The sequence below is a fragment of the Ranitomeya imitator genome, chromosome 4, assembly GCF_032444005.1.
Source record: "Ranitomeya imitator isolate aRanImi1 chromosome 4, aRanImi1.pri, whole genome shotgun sequence".
Lineage (NCBI taxonomy): Eukaryota > Metazoa > Chordata > Amphibia > Anura > Dendrobatidae > Ranitomeya > Ranitomeya imitator.
Genome location: NC_091285.1, coordinates 253,917,593 through 253,941,157, shown reverse-complemented (window position 1 = coordinate 253,941,157; position 23,565 = coordinate 253,917,593). Strand labels below are relative to the sequence as shown.

The window sequence follows — 23,565 nt, the reverse complement described above, 5'->3', positions numbered from 1 at the left end:
GATGATATCTTTAGAATGGCTGAAAATTATAACAAGAACATTAAATTGCAAAACTGTTTTTACAATGCCATCTTAAAATACCGCCTCTTAGAAGGTAGGAGTGCCCCTTTAAAAAAGGTTTTAACTTTTAAACAAAACGAAAAATAAACACTCAACTAGATAAAAGATCAGTGTCCCGAACAAAGACCCCCTTCCTTTTCTTTTGTACTATCAAAACAGGATAATAGTTAGTCCAGATTATTTTGCCATTTTATTGTTGGGAGTATTATCACTGTATTTTCAGAAATCATAAGTACCCACTAATATAAGGACTTGTTCACACATTGTGCTTTTTCTGTGCATTAAGCAAAGCAAAAAACGCAGCATTTTACAGTACTGACAAAATGAATGAGATTTCTGAAATCTCATGCTGATTATTTTTTCCTTGCAGATTTGAAGCAATTTTCTAAACCTGCAGCCTATCAATTCTTTCAACTTTTTCACTCATTCAAATTATTGAAAAAAAAACCACATCAAAAGAAGAATGCAAAAACGCACGCATTTCACAGTGTTTTTCCTGTTACCACTGAGTTACAAGATGCTAGAATCTGCCTTTCCTTAATTATCAGCAGAAAACTATCCCGGGTAGGAGAACACATGGCAGGTCAGTACTCTACCTGTCCTTGATACAAGCCAGCGTCCTGTATAGTGCTCTCGGGTTTATTTAGAGGTTCAAACGTATTGCTCATATATTTGTTCCACAGTCTGGTCTCTTTTTCATCTGGAATAGTGAAGATTTTTCTCATCTCCTTTTCAATCATATCTGAATGTAGTAATAAAAGAATTTAGAGAATAAATAAGACGTAATTCACGAGGATATTAATAGCTTCATGCTGATCAGTGATACACATAGCGTTATGAATGAGCATTTACAAATATCTGTTAGACATACTAGGTCTAAATATGCTAACCTAAGAATGTATGTCTCCTTCACCAGAAAGTTTTTCTCCATTTTCTATGTCAACTGCAAATTCGAAAACAAGTAAAATCTGAATAGCTTTAGGGTAAGTTCACACAGGGCGTTTTTGCTGCGTATTTTTGCTGCGTTTTTATACGCTAATTTTCAGCTGCTTTTTAAGGTACCAGCAAAGCCTACGAGATTTCAGAAATCTCATGCACACACATTGGTTTTTTGCTTGATCAGTATTTTGTGCTTTGCTGTGTTTTTTTTACATAGAGCATGTCACTTCTTTGAGCGTTTTTGCTGCATTTTTTAACCCATTAACATGAATTTGTTAAAATGGTGTTGAAAAAAAACACAGCAAAAACGCAGGTATCATTATTTGCTGCGTTTTTGCTGCTGAAAATCCAAGGACATTAGCATGGACAAAGAAAAAAAAAATGCACCAAAAACACATTAAAAAAAACTCACCAAAACCGCAAATACGCCACGAAAAACACCCCAAAAACGCACCTAAACCTGCGTTTTTGACGCAGCTTCTTTCCTGCCAAGATGATCAGGTTTTGATGCAGAAAAAAAAAAAGCAGCAAAAACGTCCTGTGTGAACTTACCCTTAGTTTATTAACTAAAAATAAAATAATTGCAGGATAAACTCCTAAAGTGTAACAAATAAGTCATTTTCCATTACAGAAATGTTTTACTACAGAAAAATAATTAAGACAATGTGCATAGATGTCCATAAATTAAGTTCTGTGTAATAATGAGAAATGACACAGGGAAAGAGTACTGAACACATGAAGAAAGAGGTGCAAAAAGCCATGACACCTGCTGAGATCTATCAGTAATAAGCAATCCTGCCACGTAGTGAAAAATAATATCATCTGGTTCAACTGATGGCCTATAAAAAGATGTCTCATTACCTAGGGGCGCATAAGAAACATTTCATGATGGGTAAAACCAGTGAGCTGTCTCAAGACCTTCACAACCTTATTGTTTGAAAACATATTGATGTCATTGGTTAGAACAACTCTTCTAAAAAAGAATTTCTATACTATTGAAGGTTCCAGTTAGCACTATTGAGGCCATAATCCGGAAGTGTAAAACAACAGTTTCACCATAAACCGGGCATGTCCAGGAGCTGCCTGCAAGATTTTAGACAGAAGAGTGAAAAGAATTATCAGAAGAGTTACCCAAAAACCAAGGACCATCTGTGGAGAGCTATAGAAAGATCTGGAATCAGTAGGTACAATTGCTTCAAAGAAAACTAAAAGTAATGCACTCAACCTGTATGCACACACACCACACAAAACTCCACTGTTGAACAAAAAGCATGTTCAAGAACTTTTAAAGTTTACTCAATAACATTTAGAGGTGAGACCTATGCTGTTTAGGTTATAAGGACCAATATGTATGCAACATTTAGACAAGCCTGTGAAATACTGCGAAAATATAGCCTGGTCAAATTAAACCAAAATTGAACTCTTTGGATGCCATAATACACCTCATGTTTGGAGGCCAAAAGACACTGAATATCACCCCAAAAACACCACTCCAACCGTAAAATTTGGAGGTAGGAACATCATGATCTGGGGCTGTTTTCAGCATAAGGCACTGGCAAACTTAATATAATTGAAGAAAGAATGAATCTACAAATGTACAGAGATGTTGATAAAAATCTGACGACATCTACCAGGATGATGAAGATGAAACGCGTGTGGGCATTTCAGCAAGACAATGATCCCAAACACATAGGCAACGAAACTCAATTGGTTTCAGAGAAGAAAAAAAAAATAGAGCTTCTAGAATAGTGCAGCCAATCATCTGACCTGAATCCAAAAGAAAATTAATGGAAGGAACTAAAGCTCAGAGTTCGTATAAGGAACCAACAAACCTTGAGAATTTTGAAGTGTTTGTGTGGAAAAAATGGGCCAAAATCACACCTGAGCAATGCATGGCACTAGTTTCTCCATACAGGAGGCATTTTGAAGTGGTCATCACCAACAAAGGCTTTTGTACGAAGTATTAAATACATTTCAGTAAGCGCGTTCAATACTTTTTCTCATTATTACACAATGTAATTTAAGGAAATCTATGGTTCAATTTCTTTGCCTGTGTTAAATGGATGTTTCGTTTACGAATTTGGTGAGAATTTCATGTCAATAGCACCATTAGAAATATATTTACTTAGAAAATTGTTGACGTGTTCAATACTTATTTCGTCTGTAGTGTTTTGCTCCTTCCACCTTGAATAAACAGGAATCAAAAGTGATCAAAAAAGTCTTTGGCAGCACAAAATGGTACCAATGAAAATTACGAGTTGTCATCAAGCCCTCCAAACAACATCCACAGAAAAGAAGCGGATTCGTAGGCCACGTTCACCTCCTACCTGACGGCATCGGTGGCCCTTCATCTGATTAGCCGTTATCACTTCACACGTGCAACAATAAATTATCACCAGGCTAGCTAATCAAAAGAAGAGCCACGGATATATTTGGATTATGAAATGCACTTTTTAGGAAGAACAAAATCTTGCTAAAAAAGAAATGTATGTGTTATAGTCAGGTGGCAGCTTCCAATGATTGAGGAGGGCCCTAACACAATGTCCTTCCCCATCACTGAGATCTATGCAGCGGTGCAGCTCTATCCTCCAGCCCAACAATGATCAGTCTGACTGGTGCATGGCAGGAAAACAAACAACTAGGTCCTGTGAATTAGTAAAGCTGCAAAGATGCGGCAGTCTTGAGTAACTGAAGGACTATTCAGTGACCAGCCACATGCCTGAAAGAATTTCAAAATGTTGCAATGCAGCAGAGGTGTGCATTTGAGAGTAGAGATGTAGCAGAGCTGTGCGCGTCTATATACAGCAGAGTGTGAATGTACTGCATATGCAGCAGTGTTGTGTACGGGTGCATTGCAAAGAGTGTACATAATGTGCATTGTGTAACACTATATGTGTATAACAGAAATACTGCAAAGTAACACAAATAGAACAATCACCCCCCTAGTGTATGAAAATTACCGATATTGAGCCTTCCACGTCTTAAAACTTCTCTGGTGTTGTAAAAGTGAACCTGTTGGGTCCACCATGCCCCCAGAGCCACCGACACTTGTGTCTGCATATATAAAACACCCTGCCTAACTGCCTCTGTATTACATACATAAACTGGTATTTACAGGTCCTTCTCAAAAAATTAGCATATAGTGTTAAATTTCATTATTTACCATAATGTAATGATTACAATTAAACTTTCATATATTATAGATTCATTATCCACCAACTGAAATTTGTCAGGTCTTTTATTGTTTTAATACTGATGATTTTGGCATACAACTCCTGATAACCCAAAAAACCTGTCTCAATAAATTAGCATATTTCACCCATCCAATCAAATAAAAGTGTTTTTTAATAACAAACAAAAAAACCATCAAATAATAATGTTCAGTTATGCACTCAATACTTGGTCGGGAATCCTTTGGCAGAAATGACTGCTTCAATGCGGCGTGGCATGGAGGCAATCAGCCTGTGACACTGCTGAGATGTTATGGAGGCCCAGGATGCTTCAATAGCGGCCTTAAGCTCATCCAGAGTGTTGGGTCTTGCGTCTCTCAACTTTCTCTTCACAATATCCCACAGATTCTCTATGGGGTTCAGGTCAGGAGAGTTGGCAGGCCAATTGAGCACAGTAATACCATGGTCAGTAAACCATTTACCAGTGGTTTTGGCACTGTGAGCAGGTGCCAGGTCGTGCTGAAAAATGAAATCTTCATCTCCATAAAGCATTTCAGCCGATGGAAGCATGAAGTGCTCCAAAATCTCCTGATAGCTAGCTGCATTGACCCTGCCCTTGATGAAACACAGTGGACCAACACCAGCAGCTGACATGGCACCCCACACCATCACTGACTGTGGGTACTTGACACTGGACTTCAGGCATTTTGGCATTTCCTTCTCCCCAGTCTTCCTCCAGACTCTGGCACCTTGATTTCCGAATGACATGCAAAATTTGCTTTCATCAGAAAAAAGTACTTGGGACCACTTAGCAACAGTCCAGTGCTGCTTCTCTGTAGCCCAGGTCAGGCGCCTCTGCCGCTGTTTATGGTTCAAAAGTGGCTTTACCTGGGGAATGCGGCACCTGTAGCCCATTTCCTGCACACGCCTGTGCACGGTGGCTCTGGATGTTTCCACTTCTCCACAATCTTCCTCAGGGTCCGGTCTCCTCTTCTCGTTGTACAGCGTTTTCTGCCACATTGTTTCCTTCCAACAGACTTACCATTGAGGTGCCTTGATACAGCACTCTGGGAACAGCCTATTTGTTGAGAAATTTCTTTCTGGGTCTTACCCTCTTGCTTGAGGGTGTCAATGATGGCCTTCTTGACATCTGTCAGGTCGCTAGTCTTACCCATGATGGGGGTTTTGAGTAATGAACCAGGCAGGGAGTTTATAAAAGCCTCAGGTATCTTTTGCATGTGTTTAGAGTTAATTAGTTGATTCAGAAGATTAGGGTAATAGGTCGTTTAGAGAACCTTGTCTTTAATGCTAATTTATTGAGACAGGTTTTTTGGGTTATCAGGAGTTGTATGCCAAAATCATCAGTATTAAAACAATAAAAGACCTGACAAATTTCAGTTGGTGGATAATGAATCTATAATATATGAAAGTTTAATTGTAATCATTACATTATGGTAAATAATGAAATTTAACACTATATGCTAATTTTTTGAGAAGGACCTGTAGAAAAAGTATTTTCTCAAGTTAGTTTACGATACGTAAATGAGGCCTTTGTCTAGTCAAGGGGCCACTAGTTTTCCCATTCTAGTTGGCCCACTTAGTATGTTATCACGCCACAGTGGGAATGATAACATGGTTAACGAGCGCCTGCATCATTGCAAGCGCTATACTACTTACCGAAACTTCCAATCATGCGCAGTGTGCCTGTCTGACACTGGGACGTGTACACCTGTCTTCAGAGCATCAATGAGGAGAGAGAAAGAAGCCGTGCGCATGCGTGAGATAAGTATAGCACTGGCGCACAGGGGCGTGATAACATGCTAAATGGGCTGATTAGTCTGGGGACACTAACGGCCCCTCCACTAGAAAAAAAAGCCTATTTACATATATCATACATATGTATCATGAATGGACTTGAGAAATACTTTCCAAAGATCTGTTTATGTATGTACAGTCATGGCCAAAATTTTTGAGAATGACACCAAAATTATATTTTCACATGATCTGCTGCCCTCTGGTTTTTATTAGTGTTTGTCTGATGTTTATATCACATACAGAAATATAATTGCAATCATATTATGAGTACCAATAGGTTATACTGACAGTTAGAATGAGTTAATGCAGCAAGTCAATATTTGCAGTGTTGACCCTTCTTCTTCAAGACCTCTGCAATTCTCCCTGGCATGCTCTCAATCAACTTCTGGACCAAATCCTGACTGATAGCAGTCCATTCTTGCATAATCAATGCTTGCATTTTGCCAGAATTTGTTGGTTTTTGTTTGTCCACCCGTCTCTTGATGATTGACCACAAGTTCTCAATGGGATTAAGATCTGGGGAGTTTCCAGGCCATGGACCCAAAATCTCTATGTTTTGTTCCATGAGCCATTTAGTTATCACCTTTGCTTTATGGCAAGGTGCTCCATCATGCTGGAAAAGGCATTGTTGGGCGCCAAACTGCTCTTGGACGGTTGGGAGAAGTTGCTCTTGGAGGACATTCTGGTACCATTCTTTATTCATGGCTGTGTTTTTAGGCAAGACTGTGAGTGAGCCGATTCCCTTGGCTGAGAAGCAACCCCACACATGAATGGTTTCAGGATGCTTTACAGTTGGCATGAGACAAGACTGGTGGTATCGCTCACCTCTTCTTCTCCGAATAAGCCGTTTTCCAGATGTCCCAAACAATCGAAAAGGGGATTCATCAGAGAAAATGACTTTGCCCCAGTCCACTCCCTGTACCTTTTGCAGAATATCAGTCGGTCCCTGATGTTTTTTCTGGAGAGAAGTGGCTTCTTTGCTGCCCTCCTTGAAACTAGGCCTTGCTCAAAGAGTCTCCGCCTCACAGTGCGTGCAGAAGCACTCACACCAGCATGCTGCCATTCCTGAGCAAGCTCGGCACTGCGGGTAGTCCGATCCCGCAGCTGAAACAGTTTTAAGATACGGTCCTGGCGCTTGCTGGTCTTTCTTGGGTGCCCTGGAGCCTTTTTGACAACAATGGAAGCTCTCTCCTTGAAGTTCTTGATGATGCGATAGATTGTTGACTGAGGTGCAATCTATGTAGCTGCGATACTCTTCCCTGTTAGGCCATTTTTGTGCAGTGCAATGATGGCTGCATGTGTTTCTTTAGAGATAACCATGGTTAACTGAAGAGAAACAATGATACCAAGCACCAGCCTCCTTTTAAAGTGTCCAGTGATGTCATTCTTACTTAATCACGATTGATTGATCGCCAGCCCTGTCCTCATCAACACCCACACCTGTGTTAATGGATCAATCACTAAAACGATGTTAGCTGCTCCTTTTAAGGCAGGACTGCAATGATGTTGAAATGTGTTTTGGGGGTTAAAGTTCATTTTCTGGGCAAATATTGACTTTGCAAGTACAGTAATTGCTGTTAAGCTGATCACTCTGACATTCAGGAGTATATGCAAATTGCCATTAGAAAAAAATGAAGCAGTAGACTTTGGAAAAATTAATATTTGTCTCATTCTCAAAATTTTTGTCCATGACTGTACTGTAAGGCCATGTTCACACGATCCTTTTTTTCATGCGGAATTGCCGCGATTTTCCCGCTGCGGGTCCGCAGCTGTTTTCCATGCAGGGTACATTACATTGTACCCTATGGAAAACAGGAACTGCTGTGCCCACAATGCGGAAAATAAAAAAAAAAGCCGCGCTGAATAGCTGCGGGAAAAAAGAAGTACCATGTCACTTCTTTTTTCGGAGCCGCAGCGGTTCTGCACCCATTGACCTCCATTGTGAGGTCAAACCCGCAGTAAAACCCGCAGATGAAAAAAATATCTGCGGGTTTTACTGCGGTTTGTGGTGCAGAACCGCTGCAGCAGGAAGTGCGGGGAAGCGGGCGGAAGTGCGTGGGCGGAGTGTGGCTGCCCCCCCGTGCTCCGATCCCGCCCCCCCGTGCTCCAATCCCACCGCCCCGTGCTCCGATGCCCCCCAGTGCTCCGATGCCCCCCCCGTGCCCTAATCTCCCCCCCTTATACTTACCCGGCGTCCCGGTGTCCGTCTTCTCCCTGGGCGCCGCCATCTTGCAAAATGGCGGGCGCATGCGCAGTGCGCCCGCCGAATCTGCCGGTCGGTAGATTCATTCCAAAGTGCATTTTGATCACTGAGATATAATCTCTCAGTGATCAAAATAAAAAAAAAATAGTAAATGACACCCCCCCCCTTTGTCACCCCCATAGGTAGGGACAATAAAAAAAAATTAAGAATTTTTTTTTTTTTCCACTAAGGTTAGAATAGGGTTAGGGGTAGGGTTAGGGTTAGGGGTAGGGTTAGGGTATTTTCAGCCATTTTAACCCTAAAAAACTTCCTAGAAAACACACAGACTCTGCATAGAAAACTGCATAAAAAAAGGATAAAAAAAAGGATCAAAAAACACATCAAAAAAGGACAAAAAAAGGACCTGTGTTTTCTGCCAAGAGCTGCAGTTTTTTAAAAAACAGTCCTGAAAAAAAAAGGATGGAAATCAGGAACGTGTGAACATACCCTAATACAGGGGCTGTCATGCAGAAGATTTATATATGCAGACACAACTGCCGGTGGTTCTGGGGGCGCGGGGGACCTGACCGGTTCCCTTTAATTAGTAAAAAATGTTTTTTTCCCGCCCATTTTCTACAGTCTAAACCTAGGGGGGGATTTTATAGTTCAAAGAATGCAGTAACTCGGTCAATTAAATTGCAGTCAAGCAAATATGAAAAAAGGCATACCTATAGTGTCAGCTTTACTAAATCTTCTTGTTACCACATTGTTCATATTCCCATTCTCACACAGCTTTAATTCAGTTAGGTAAACTTCGACTTTACAGTGCTTTACAAACATACCCTGTTCAACGACCTGGAAATGGAAACCCACAGGAAAGGTCAGTATAGTATGTAGCAAATACAAGAGGAACTCAACAGGAAATTAAAGGGAAACAGTCAGGTCCCCAACCCAACAGCATTCACCTGTGTATGGTCAAACTCCCTCCCTAACTAGCAGTTAAATGCTTTAAAAAAAAGCATTTAAAACCTCGCTTTTCTTATGCTAATGAGGGCTTTGACTAGCCGTTGGGACAATCTTTGCCTCAGACTAGTCAGCCCTCTTTCCATGTTATCACGCCCACATGGGGGTGATAACCTAATTTGCAAGAAATCAAATCTAGTACATCGCACGCTCATTCCAACAGCGTCACTGTGTCTCTGAAGAGGAGTGTACACTTCCTGGCATCACAGGCGAGCCCTGCATATGACCAGAAGGTCAGAAGATGGCTTCCAGTCATGCTCAGTGCGCCTCTGATGCCAGCATGCATACACCCAGCTACAGAGATGCAGTGACACTGCCCAAATGAGTGTTGCGCATGCGCTAGATTTGCATACGCTGGCGAAGAGGCTGCTTGTGCAAATTAAGTTATCACGCCCACAGGGGTGTGATGACATTGAAAGTGGGCTGACTAGTCTTGGGCAACAAAGGCTCCATCGATTAGTCAAAGCCCTCATTAGCATAGGACACAGGGACATTATAGTTAACAGGGACATTATAAATGCTTTTTTTTTTTTTTTTTAAAGCATTTATGTAACTGAATTATGTTATACGTTATAAAGGGCCAATCAGGTAGAGAGTTTAATCATACACCGGTGAATGAGGTTGGGTTGGAGGCCATGGGGGAACGGATAGGTTCCCTTTAATGTTTTATACAATAAAGGGTTTTTTCACAACATCCTTATATTAAAATATAGACTAATCGGGGTCTTAAAAAAAAAAAGTCTGTAGTAAGCATGCACACACGCCTAGGAAACTGCGATGTAAAATCTCATAGATTCGGGTTAAAAAGGTTAAAGTGAAACAAAAAGTGGCTTACAAGGGTTGTTGTGCCTTTGGGTACACGTCTGCAGTCACTGAGTGCACACTGTGAGGCTTCTCCTGTGCCAGGAGCACGGAAGCATGTACCCGCAAGCATGTGATTAACTAGAAGTGGGCAGCCTTGTTTAAAACAAGTGAATCGAGTGAGACCGGACACGTCAAGCCGCAATGTGGCTGTAGTATGCAAATTGCATACCTGTGATTACATGCTCACGGGGCCGGCCCAGAGATTCCCCACAGTGAGCAGTTTGCATACTGTAGTGATTCACAAGCGTACAGTCTCAGAGTGACTGCAGACTTGGACCCTAAGGCCGGACAACTCATGTTACACTGCTTGTACACAGATTGCACCCCTTTACAGTAAAAAGGATGATATAAGCATTCATGACTCAAAATATACTATATCCAGGGGTAAGATTGTCTTATCCGCAAAATACGGTACCAACAGGATTATAAAATGCACCCCGAATTTTGAGGAGAAAAATAAGGAAAGAAAACTTTAAAAAAAAAATGGTGGTGCTTCTTATAATCCATGCGTCTTATTGCTTACTGAGGGTGGTGGCTGCGGTGAAGCGGGGTCCCAGGGTCGCTGCTGAAGGAGGCAAGAGTGGAGCGTTGCTACATGCCACAGGGTGAGATGAGGGGGTCTACGGATGTGCGCCGCTGCAGGTGAGATCTCATCCCCCGAGATCTTGGTGCCAAGATTTCCATCTGTGCATGCCCCTCCCCCGGTAGCCATTTTCCCGCAGTCAACCGCATAGTGAACCATGTAAGTGCGGGGGTTCTGGTCTTTCACAAAAAGTCAGCAGAGCCCCTGCACCACCGAACACCCACAGCGCACACATCCGAACACCCCTTCATCCCAGCCTGCGGCCTGCAGAAACGCTACGCTCTTAGATGGTTTCCTCTGTTGAACAGAAATCTTCAAGTCTGACCACAGATTCTCAATTGGATTAAGGTCTAGTCCACTCCAAAACATTTACACGTTTCCCTTAAACCACTCGAGTTACTTTAGCAGTATGCTTGGGGTCATAGTCTTGTTGGAATGTGAACCTCTGCCCAGTCTCAAATCACTGACAGACTGAAACAGGTTTTGCTCAAGAATATCCTGGTATTTCACACCATCAATCTTCGCCTTGACTCAGACCATTTTCCCTACCGAAAAACATCCCCAGAGCATGATGCTGCCACCACCACGTTTCACTGTGGGGATGGCGTTTTTGAGGTAATGAGCTGTGTTGATTTGGCACCAAATACAGTGTTTACCTTGGTGGCCAAAAAGTTTAATTTTGGTCTCATCTAACCACAGCGCCTTCCTCCATAGATTTGGGGAGTCTCCCACATCTATTAGCAAACTCAAAACAAGCCTTACAATATTTCATAAAGGCCACCTCTAATGGAGTGTATGGCTTATTGTGGTCATATGGACAGATACTCCAATTTCTGTTTAGGAACTCTGCAGCTCCTTCAGGATTACCTTTGGTATCTGTGCTGCCTCTCTGATTAATACGCTCCTTGCCCGGGCTGAGAGTTTTGGTGGTCGGCACTCTCTTGAGAGGTTTGTGGTGGTACCATGTTCTTTCCATCTGATAATGATTTGATAGTGCTCCGGGGGTTCATTAGAGATTGGGATATTATTATTATTATTACTTCTTTTAATAACCCAACCCTGACTTGTACTTCTCAACAAATGTGTGCCTGGCTTGTTTGGAGATCTCCTTGGTCTTCATGGTGTCTGGTTAGTGATGCCTCTAGCTTCATGGCATTGCAGCCCCTGTGACCTTTCAGAAAAGTTGTGTATATACACGGACAGACCATGTAACACTTAGATTGCACACAGATGGACTTTATTTCACCAAGTATGTGACTTATGAAGGGAATTGCTTGCACCAGAAACTTTTAGGGACTTCATAGCAAAAGGGGTGAATAGATATGCACATGAAAATGTTTAGTTACTTGATCCCCTAAATTAATACCTATATTTTTCTCACTTCAACTTAGACTATTTAATGCGGATACATCACACACAAATCAGATTACAACCAGTGTTTAAATATTTTTGTAATGTAAAAAAAAAAAATTAGGTAAAAAGTCATGGGGTGAACACTTTTGCAAGCTACTATATAATGTTATATTTTTCTCATTAGAAAAAAATAAATAAGGCAATATTTTTAATTTTGGCCTGGAAGTTATCCACCAGTGATGCCTTGATATGAGCAAAATCATGATGGCGACACTCTGGTAGAAAGAAAGCTTGAGAAAATCTGCTGTAACATAGTACTGGGACATCAGCAAAGAGACAACATTCAGCAATAATTTAGTCCATGGACTTTCAAACTGGATGAAAGAGCAGATACAAATGGTTGGTTCAATTTGTAAAATTGTTCATCTACAGTGCTTCTTCAGCATAGATCAGAGATTGTAAAAGGTTATGTCCATAAAAAAAATAAAAAATGAAACAGATTTTTTTAAATTTATGCTTAACTCCACCAATGCCTCCCCTTTCATCCGTTTCTTGGATCTCCATTTCTAAACTACGGTGTTCTTATGGTGTTGCATAAACAACAATATGTATGAAGGGGGCAGGCTGATTGTTCATTTCAACAGCGGAGTCAGCAAACTTTTCTAAGCAATGACGGAGAAGAGAGTGGCTTAGCTATTGAAACACGCAGCCAGTCCTCTTGATACAAAGCAACAATGATCTTGCGTTGAATTAAAAAAAACCAAAAAAAACACAGCCCTGGGTGAAAGGGAAGAGCTTTTCTGAAAGAAGCAAAATGAACAAGTTGTATATTGCAAACACAACAAATCTAAATAGCTTTCTTATAGTGGTCAACCTCTTTATTTAATAGAAGACCCATGTGTGCTAAGATAGATCTTTAGAAAAACAAAAAACTGAGCTGGAGTATGACTTGAAAGCATGCATGATATAAAAGCATGTTCACACTGGCCATAGAAACAAACAAAACCAAAGAAAAGCAATGTGTGCATATACATATACCCTAATAAAAATAAATAATTTTAAAAGCAAGTGCATTAAATAATTAACATAGGGTATTTAGTAAACACTGTTTTTGTTAAAAAAAAAAAAAAAAAAAAAAAAAAAAAAAGTATAAGGGTATGTGTCCACGTTCAGGATTGCATCAGGATTTTCCATCAGTTTTTGTAAGCCAAAACCAGGAGTGGGTGATAAATACAGAAGTGGTGCATATGTTTCTATTATACTTTTCCGCTAATTGTTCCACTCCTGGTTTTGGCTTACAAATACTGATGAAAAATCCTGACCAAATCCTGATGCAATCCTGAACGTGGACACATACCCTAAAACTGTCCCACTGCGACAAGGTATACCCAATTGGGACAGTACCTACAACTGGGACAGTACAAATAGGGTGTGGCCCCCTTTTCACTGAGCTGGGCAGTTCATATGTAGTCCCTCCAAACCTGGGTGTCCGGTTGGGACCCTGTGACTGCCACTATTCACACTAGGTAGGTTTTAACATTAGAGAGTGTAGTTACTGTCCCAATTGGGTACACCTTGTCGCGGTGGAACAGCTTTATTCTTCTTTTTTTAAAAAAAAATCAAAAACAGAGTTTACTAAATACTCGATGTTAATTTAATGCACTTGCTTTTTCACTTATTTATTTTGGTTAGGGTATATGAACATATTGTCTTTTCTTTGGTTATGTAAGATCGATCTTTGTAGCACATATTATGAATATTTTAATATCATATCGTATAAAATGTGAACGGAAAATGGAGATGAGGACCAGATAACCAAGAGCAGCTCCATTCCCAGTGCTTCATTGGCAATGGACTCGGCCTCGCACACCACTGAATTACCTTTTGAAATAAAATGTATTATGTGTCCAGGATAAAAAAAAACCCATCACAATTAACTGGGGCGATATCCTGAGACACAAAAATACACAAAGAAAATGGGAGACGTTTATTAGCATCCTGGATAGGACCTGTGCACAGTATATACCATATGGGAATAAACATACTAGAAATAGGAGGAAACCAATATGGCTAAATAGAGCTGTAAGGGGCCCAATAAGTGACAAAAAGAAAGCATTTAGAGAATTAAAGGAAGTAGGTAGTGAGGGGGCATTAAATAAATACAAAAAATTAAATAAATTCTGTAGAAAGCAAATCAAGGCAGCAAAGATTGAGACAGAGAGACTCATTGCCAGAGAGAGTAAAAATAATCCAAAATATTATTTAACTACATAAATAGTAAGAAACTAAAAAATGATAGTATCAAAATACAACAAGAGCCGGAGAAACAACACGCCGAGTGGCACTATCCTCGATGGCTTAAAACATCTGACAGGCTGTGTCAACAGATCCGACAAATAGAAGCACAACTCCAACGAATCCTGACTTCGGGTGCTCCTCAGAAAAAAACAGTGTTCATTACGATCCAATACAAGAAATGAGGGCACTCACCAGTCTTCACCGTGATTCGTACTTTATTAATAGATTCAACTTGTTAAAAATCCATGGCCGAAGTTGAATGAGCCGTAGCTCGTGTGAGCAGGGGGGGTCAGGACGACGATCGTTTCGCGCTGTGCTTGCGCTGTTGAAGCGCAAGCACAGCGCGAAACGATCGTCGTCCTGACCCCCCCTGCTCACACGAGCTACGGCTCATTCAACTCCGGCCATGGATTTTTAACAAGTTGTATCTATTAATAAAGTACGAATCACGGTGAAGACTGGTGAGTGCCCTCATTTCTTGTATTGGATCGTAAAAAATGATAGTGTTGGCCCCCTTAAAAATAGTCTGGGTGAAATGGTGGATGAGGATGAGGAAAAAGCCAATATGCTAAATGACTTTTTTTCATCAGTATTTACACAAGAAAATCCCATGGCAGACAAAATGACTAGTGATAAAAATTCCCCATTAAATGTCACCTGCTTAACCCAGCAGGAAGTGCGGCGGTGTCTAAAAATCACTAAAATTGACAAATCTCTGGGCCCGGATGGGATACAATTCAATTCAATTCAAATGAGCTTTATTGGCAGGACTAAGTACATGTTAGCATTGCCAAAGCATATGGTAAAAATACGGGGGTGGGGGAGGGAGGCATATAGAGGTCCAGGGTATATCAAATTCCTTTTAGAGGATAGGGGATGTTTCCAGGGTGGGGTATAGGAGTCCATGACATATCAGGCTCTTCAGTCGGGGGGATAGGGATATGTCCAGTGTTGGGGTACGGGAGTCCGTGAGATATCAGGCTCCTCTTAGTTTGTGGCAGGCACTGACATATTACGCTGCTATGTCCACTGCACTTTCCTCTTCCCCCAGTATTATCGGTAGTTTCTCTTCCTCCTCCTTGGAGGTGAAGTCTGGGAGGAGATCAGACAGTCTCTTGAAGTGAGTGTCCCTCACTGCGGAGTATTTGGGGCACCTCAGCAGGACGTGGGCCTCATCCTCCACGGCCTCCTGGGGGCACTGCTGGCAGAGTCTGCTCTCTCGGGGCTTGTAGTTCTGTCGGTGCTGCCCGGATTCGATGAGTAGGCTGTGGGCGCTCAGTCTGTACCGGCTCAGGATCTGTCGATCTTTAGGGTTTTCTAGTTTCTATAGATATGGGGCCAGTTTGTACTCCCTCTGTAGATTCCGGTATATTGTCAGTTTCTGGGATTTGTTTATGTTGTTCCTCCAGATGCTGAGATATTCCTCTTTGACTTTGTGTACCATTTTCTGGATTTCACCTTTTGTCAGGCCATGGAGGTTGATGGCTTGGTCAGACTGGCTTTGGGTACATTTTGTTGGGAGGCTTCCTGGTGTAGGAGGGCTTTGTGATGGTAGGAGCTGGGACTGCTACTTTGTAGATGAGCCTTGAATGACAGTGCCTTCTTTATTGCGATGTGTAGTGGGAATCTGCCCAGCTCTGCTCGGCAGGCGCTATTTGATGTGCTCCGATGGACTTGGAGAAGATGCTTGCAGAACTCTAGGTGGAATATTTCTGTCGGCCCAGCGTCCCACTTTGACCAGTTTGGGTATGAGACTGGGCCCCAGACCTCACTACCGTATAGAAGGATTGGGGCAATGATGGAGTCAAAATTTTTTAGCCATACGGTTACTGGTGCCTTGAGGTGGTACAGACGCCTTCTGATGGCATAGAAGGCTTTGGACGCCTTGTATTTTAATAACTCTATGGCTTGCTTGAAGCTCCCTGACTGGCTGAGTTCTAGGCCCAGGTAGGTGTACCTGTTGGTTTCAGTAAGTGGACGGTTGTCTATCATAAAGGTAGGATTGCCAGTGGGTTTCTGCTTTCTTTTCTGGAACACCATGATATTAGTTTTTTTTTCTTGTTGATTGGCAGTGCCCATGTGCTGCTGAAGGTCTCTAGGATTTTCAGATGATCTTGGAGGCCTTTCTCAGTTGGTGATAACAGCACGAGGTCATCTGCATACAGCAGAAATTTCACCAGGGTGTCAGATGGGATACACCCCCGGGTACTGCAGGAATTAAGTACAGACATTGATAGACCATTATTTTTAATCTTTAAAGACTCCATAATAACAGGGTCTGTACCACAGGACTGGCGTATGGCAAATGTGGTGCCAATATTCAAAAAGGGGACAAAAACTGAACTTGGAAATTATAGGCCAGTAAGCTTAACCTCTACTGTGGGTAAAATCCTGGAGAGCATTCTAAGGGATGATATACTGGAGTATCTGAAGAGGAATAACCTCATGACCCAGTATCAGCACGGGTTTACTAGAGACCGTTCATGTCAGACTAATTTGATCAGTTTCTATAAAGAGGTAAGTTCCGGACTGGACCAAGGGAACCCAGTGGACGTAGTGTATATGGACTTTTCAAAAGCTTTTGATACGGTGCCACACAAAAGGTTGATACATAAAATGAGAATAATGGGGATAGGGGAAAATATGTGTAAGTGGGTTGAGAGCTGGCTCAGGGATAGGAAACAAAGGGTGGTTATTAATGGAGCACACTCGGACTCGGTAGCGGTTAGCAGTGCGGTACCACAGGGGTCAGTATTGGGCGCTCTTCTTTTTAACATATTTATTAATGACCTTGTAGGGGGCATTCAGAGTAGAATTTCAATATTTGCAGATGACACTAAACTCTGCAGGGTAATCAATACAGAGGAGGACAACTTTATATTACAGGATGATTTATGTAAACTAGAAGCTTGAAGGGAACCTGTCACCCCGTTTTTTGAGATTGAGCTATAAATACTGTTAAATAGGGCCTGCGCTGTGTGTTCCTATAGTGTATGTAGTGTAACCCGATTCCCCACCTATGCTGAGAAATAACTTACCAAAGTCGCCGTTTTCGCCTGTCAATCAGGCTGGTCAGGTCGGGAGGGCGTGGTGACATCGCTGGTTCTTCCTCAGCTTTACGTTGGTGGCGTAGTGGTGAACAAGCAGCGCGCGATCTGCGCTGTAATCCCTTGCATCGGTGGGGGCGGCGCGTGCGCAGATCGAGTGCTCTGCTGCACGGGGCTTCAGGAAAATGGCCGCGGGATGCCGCGCGTGCGCATTAGAGATCGCGGCGGCCATTTTCCCAAAGCCGAGTTTGCATCTCGGCTTTGGGAAAATGGCCGCCGCGATCTCTAATGCGCACGCGCGGCATCCCGCGGCCATTTTCCTGAAGCCCCGTGCAGCAGAGCACTCGATCTGCGCACGCGCGGCCCCAGGAAGATGGCCGCCCCCACCGACGAAAGGGATGACAGCGCAGATCGCGCGCTGCTTGTTCACCACAAACACCAAGAAAAAGATGTCATGCTATGTAAAGGGGACCACCAAGAGGTAACAATAATATATAAATGAATACTTTATCATAGCGGCCAAAAACACAAAACAACACACTACAATTAAAAACATTTAAAACAGAAGTAACAACATAGATTCCTCTAGGGAACCTCCCCCTGGACACATAATGTATAATACAATAAGAATACAGAATAACAAAATAGTCATTAGATCACGGGTACCGCTGCTCTAAGTACATATTTGGACAAATGGTAAAGCTAAGCATAGCACGTCAATACAGTGTAAAGATGAAATAGAGGACATATACCTGGCCCAGCTCGCAGCACACAATGATAGGTTCTATTGAAAACCCCAAATACCACATAATATACCCATGTAAGCGAGTAGTAACTAATATAAAAATGTACAATTAGCAAATATAACCCTTATTAAGAGGTAGTGACCAAGGGTTAGGTATAATAGCTACATAATATCTATGACCAATAAGGTATAACAATTAGAGTCCCCTCACAGATATGTCGGGTAGATTGTCAATCAAGAGGTGATCAGCCTCTGATACAAAAACAAACTAAAGCTAAATTAGCATTTGTCCCATATACGAAAGGACCTTAGAGAATATGATAGTAACCCTCAGCCTGAATGTATATATGTCAATCGAGCACACTGGTGCTGTTCCTGGGAAGTGTCCGGAATAAATATACAGCCCCAATACACAATGTGTGCAGTATATACCAAAAGAGGCCCACTAAATGGGGCAAGGTGCTGAAAGTATAGAGCAGCTATACCAATAGAGCATGACCAGAATACCCATCCCTATGGAAGTCCAGGGGGCAAGAGCCCAACGCGTGTCGCCACCGGAGTGGCTTCGTCAGGAGCAGGTGCCATACTGTGTGGCCGCCGACTATTTATACAGATCCACGCTTACCCTAATGAAAACATCCCCGTCAGCTGTGGATAGACGACAAGAGATTACACAGTGTGGCAGGGAGCATCCGCATACACAGCGCCGGAAGCGGCGCCGCACATACGTACATCCGGGAGTGCCAACATGGCCGCGAGGGCGCTAAGTGCGCATGCCCGGGCCCCATATCCCAGAATGGCCAAAGCAGAGCACTGGAGAGCACCAACATGGCTACACAAGGTGCAAATGCGCACGCGCAAGTAAGATACTCCGCCCCCCCACACACATGCAATGGAGAGGGACGTATGTCCAGGTATATAATACACAAAAGAGAGTGACGATGCCCAGAAATCACACCATAACATTGTGGTAGTACCCCACTAAAGGTGACAAGGGTACTGCAAATTTAACAATATTTCCTAATACCAAAAAATAGTAATGAAAAAATAAATTAAAAATAATGAATAACAAATACATAGTAATGCGCAACAGTATATACAGATGGTCATAGGAATACTGCAATATTGACAATGGTTCCTGATATCAAAAATTGACACTGAAAAATACATGGTAATAAGCAAAGGCTTATATATGTATAGTTGTAGATATACTACAAGGATGCTGCCATGTTTGCAGTACTTCCTAATATCTAAGGCAATAATGGAAAGAACATAATGATGAGGAAGATATATACATGGTTATAAAGGTACAGATGGATGTATCACAGTAACGTATAGGGATACAGGAGCCAAAGTCTCTCATATCACTCCCCGTCCAGTATAAGCCAGAATGGGGTACAAGATATATGCCTAAAAGGCAGAAAGAAAGAGGTTCACCCTATCATTCCCTTACAGCCGGACAAGGATCCTACCCAACGCATATATCCACCTATAGATCATACAGCGGATGTTCACCTCCACTCCAAAAAAGCGTCCCATAGGGGCATAATGTGAGGAGGAGAACAAAAAAGGGGAGGGGAGGGGCAAAACCACAAGGCAGTTAACAAAATAGACAAAATAGTATTTAATGCCCACAATAGACACAATGGAAGGCACTCAAATGATGAACCCATTATCAATGTCCGCACATATCATAAAGCCACTTCCAAATAAAGTACCATTATTCTTTGAGAGGACCCGGCTCCCCCGGTGGTGACAACTATATCTCCCACCGATGGTGCCAATACCGGTCAAAGTTGTCCTAATCAATTGACCACAGGGATACCTGGGGGAAACCAAAGGAACCAGTAGAAATAATACCCCTAGATGTGAAGAGTTATATATACAGGCATGCGAGCTGGTGCCAGGCCATGATAGAGAGGTACAAGACCAAAAAATGCCCATAACCGATAAACATTATCAACAATCCTCCCATATACAAATCACACCACATATTCAAAAATAGAACATGGTTGAAAATGGGCAGCAAACATCCTGCTCATAGTTGTTTGTAGAAGCCGGTGAAGAGAAACTCTTCATTGAGTCCCCTCGGTGTCATGCTCTGTAGATCGCAGATCCATTTTGTTTCACAACACAAAAGCCGCTTGACAATGTCTCCACCCCTTATACTCAGATGTATTCCTTCCAGTCCCATAACTTTGAAGTTAGAGGTTTTACATTGGTGATAGTCCAAAAAATGCGCCGCCACAGAGGATAGAGTCTTATTTTTCGCCCGGTCCCTTACTGCCGTGGAGATGCTTGAAAGGTGCTGTTGCATTCTCCTCCTTAGCTCCTGCGTGGTCTGCCCCACGTATACCTTTGGACAGTCACAGAAGATAGCATACACCAGATTCTTGGATCTACAATTGAAGAATTCCTTCGGCTGTATTCGAAAAGGGACTGTGGAGATAGAGAAGCCATCTTGTGAAATCATAAATTGGCAGATGTTACATCCCCCACAGGGATAAGACCCAAAAGTTCTAATCCCTCGATTAAGCCTCACAACTGGGCGCTGATAATGGCTATGACAGAGGTCATCCCTAAGATTCTTTGCCCTTCTTGCCACCATACAGGGTGAGTTGGAAACCACTGGTGGAATTCGCTTATCAGTCGTAAGGATACCCCAATTGCGATTTAACAGGTTTCGTATATCTGCCCACTGGTTATTAAAGGTGGTAATGAGGGCTAGGGGGCGTGTAGACCCACGTACCTTTTTTTCAAATAGATGCTTCCGATCCTGTTGGTGGGCATGTTGGAAAGCCCCAGAAATGAGTCTCTGAGGGTACCCTCTTTTCTTGAAGCGGGCAGATAAATCCTTTGCTTGATATCTGAATTCTTCATCGGTGCTGCAATTTCTTCTAACACGAAGAAATTGGCCCTTAGGGATGCCTTTTCTAAGATGGAACGGGTGGAAACTGGTGAAATGAAGAAGACTATTGGTAGCTGTAGTTTTTCGATGCAGTCCACTTACTATCCTCGAGTCCATAACCGAGAGTCTCAAATCCAAGAAGTCAATGCTGGTTGCTGAAATCACAGATGTTAGTTTGATATTTAAACTATTTACATTGAGATCCCCAATAAATTGGTTACACTCATCAGCAGATCCAATCCATATCATCAGGATGTCATCGATATACCTTTGCCAGGTATGTACCATGGACTTGAACAAATGATGTTGATAGACTACTGTCTCCTCCCACCAACCTAAAAATAGGTTGGCGTAGGCAGGGGCACAGCGAGCCCCCATGGCAGTGCCTGACACCTGTCTGAAAAATCTCCTATCAAAGACAAAATAATTTTTGTCCAAGATAAAATATAACAGTCTGAGGATGAATCTATCATGTTCTGCAGATCTCTCTGTTGATTTTTCCAAAAAGAAAGAAACCGCCTGCATACCTGATTGGTGTGCGATGCTGGTGTACAGGGATTCCACGTCCATACTAATCAGCAAGGTATTCGCGGGGATTTCACATTCCTCCAGACGCCGCAACAGGTGGGTGGAGTCTCTGGTAAAAGATTTCAGGGAGGTGACCATTGGCTGCAAGAAATGGTCAACATAGATACATGGACGCTCAAAAATACTGCCTATCCCAGAGACTATAGGCCTACCTGGAGGTTCTACAAGAGACTTGTGGATTTTCGGCAGGGCATAGAAGGTGGGGATAGTTGGTACCGGTGTTATGAGAAAATCCGCTTCCTTTTTGGTCACCACATGATCCCGAAGAGCCCCTTTAATAATGCCGTCAAGCTGACTCTTAAAGAAGCCAGTCGGATCTGAGGGTAGAATAGTATAACAGTTGTCATTGTTAAGCTGTCTCATTATTTCCTTGAGGTATTGTTCATGTGGGCACAAGACCACATTTCCCCCTTTGTCCGCTTCGCGTACCACAAATTCTTTGTTTTTCTTTAGATCCTGAAGTGCCTTGAGCTCTTCTCTACTGAGATTGTTCGCCTTATGGGGATCAGATCTTAAGTTCTCAATATCACGACACATCTTGTCAAAAAATATCTGAACTGCAGGAAATAAAGAAAAAGACGGAGTCGCCTGCGATGGAAGACGTCTGGTGAATCTACCCCCAGGGTGCGAGGTTTCATTCTCTTGCAAAAGTTCCAAAAGGTCTTGAAAGACCTGTCTCTCATTGTCAGAAAAAGTATCCAATAACGAAGGCTGATGGTAAAGAAGCCTAAAAGTGAGTTGACGACAAAAGAGGTAAAGGTCCTTCACCAATACAAATTTATTTAGAGTGTTCATTGGTGAGAACGAAAGACCTCTAGAGAGAACCTTGGTTTCAGGTATCGACAGTACATATGATGACAGGTTGACAATTTGTAGATTACCTGCTTGGGCCACATCCAGTGTATTACCAGTTATCTCCTCCTGTTGAGTCTCGTCTCCCTCCTGTATGTTGGCGACCAGTTCCTGTATCCTCTGCCTTTTCTTTTGTTCAGTCCTTGTTTTTCTACGACCCCTCCGACTGCGCCTTCTCCGTCGCTGGGGTCTGAAGATAAAAAATCGCTGGAAGACATCTCTGGGCCCACTTGACTCTCAGGTATCCTATTGAGATCATCTAGGAGGGGTCTTTTATTCCCCCGGTGAGACCACCTGTAGGCTCTCCCATTGTTGAAATCAGATTTATCCCTATGGAATTTGTTCCTTTTACGGGTAATGATCTCCTTCTCAAAGGTATCAATTAGATTTTTTAGTTTCAATTGAAAGGGGTTTACTAGAGCATCCCTATCAAAGTCAGTGAGCCTGTTTTCACAGGTCTTGATTTCGCTCTTGATTTTGTTCAATAAAGTTTGGTCATGTTCTATGAGCATGTCTATCAAAATGGTGGAACATTTAGCCAAGCCAATCTCCCAAATGCCACGAAAATCCGGGGCAGCCTCCCAAGCCGGGAAGATCTGTACCCGTAATCCCCGTGGTATAAGGTTGGCTTTTTTGTATTCTTCAAGGCTCCTAATGTTCCACCATGTTTTTGTTAAAGACTTATGTAAGCCCAGAATTTTAGAAGTCAGATTATGAAAATCCGTATCCTTGCCAACATCTCCAGCTATGGCATTTGAATCATTATCAAACAGACCCAGAGCCCTATTGCTCCATGCCGTCTCCCTACTAGACAGATCCATATCGGGTAGCGAAAAAGTAAACTTTCTATAATACGCAATTAAACCAAAAATTAGCTCAATGTGATGTGCCACTACTCCGGAAAAAGGAGGAACAAGAGCCCCCTACAGAGACAATTTGTACAACAAAGAAATGGAGGGCACCATCCAATATAATAACACAAGGTTGGGGTTCAACCCAAAGCACGACCTATAGTAAGATCCATAAACACCAAGAAAAAGATGTCATGCTATGTAAAGGGGACCACCAAGAGGTAACAATAATATATAAATGAATACTTTATCATAGCGGCCAAAAACACAAAACAACACACTACAAT

General features: G+C 42.3%; 1 protein-coding gene across 6 annotated transcripts in view; it reads right to left on the bottom strand.

Moving 5' to 3' along the window:
* Positions 1-23,565, bottom strand: part of USP15 (ubiquitin specific peptidase 15) — a 127,909-nt gene that overhangs the window by 60,846 nt on the left and 43,498 nt on the right. For 4 of the 6 annotated variants that reach the window (XR_011320727.1, XM_069764506.1, XM_069764510.1 and 1 more), the window contains exons 4-5: positions 8,895-9,021; positions 657-802 (exon numbers count right to left, since the gene is read on the bottom strand). Coding sequence is in view for 5 of the 6 variants with exons in the window: in XM_069764506.1 (XP_069620607.1) it covers positions 657-802; positions 8,895-9,021 (273 nt within the window). In the remaining variant the exon portion in view is untranslated. Of the gene's footprint in view, positions 1-656; positions 803-3,124; positions 3,184-8,894; positions 9,022-23,565 lie in introns of those variants that run through there. The other 2 variants (XM_069764508.1, XM_069764509.1) reach the window with 2 other exon arrangements.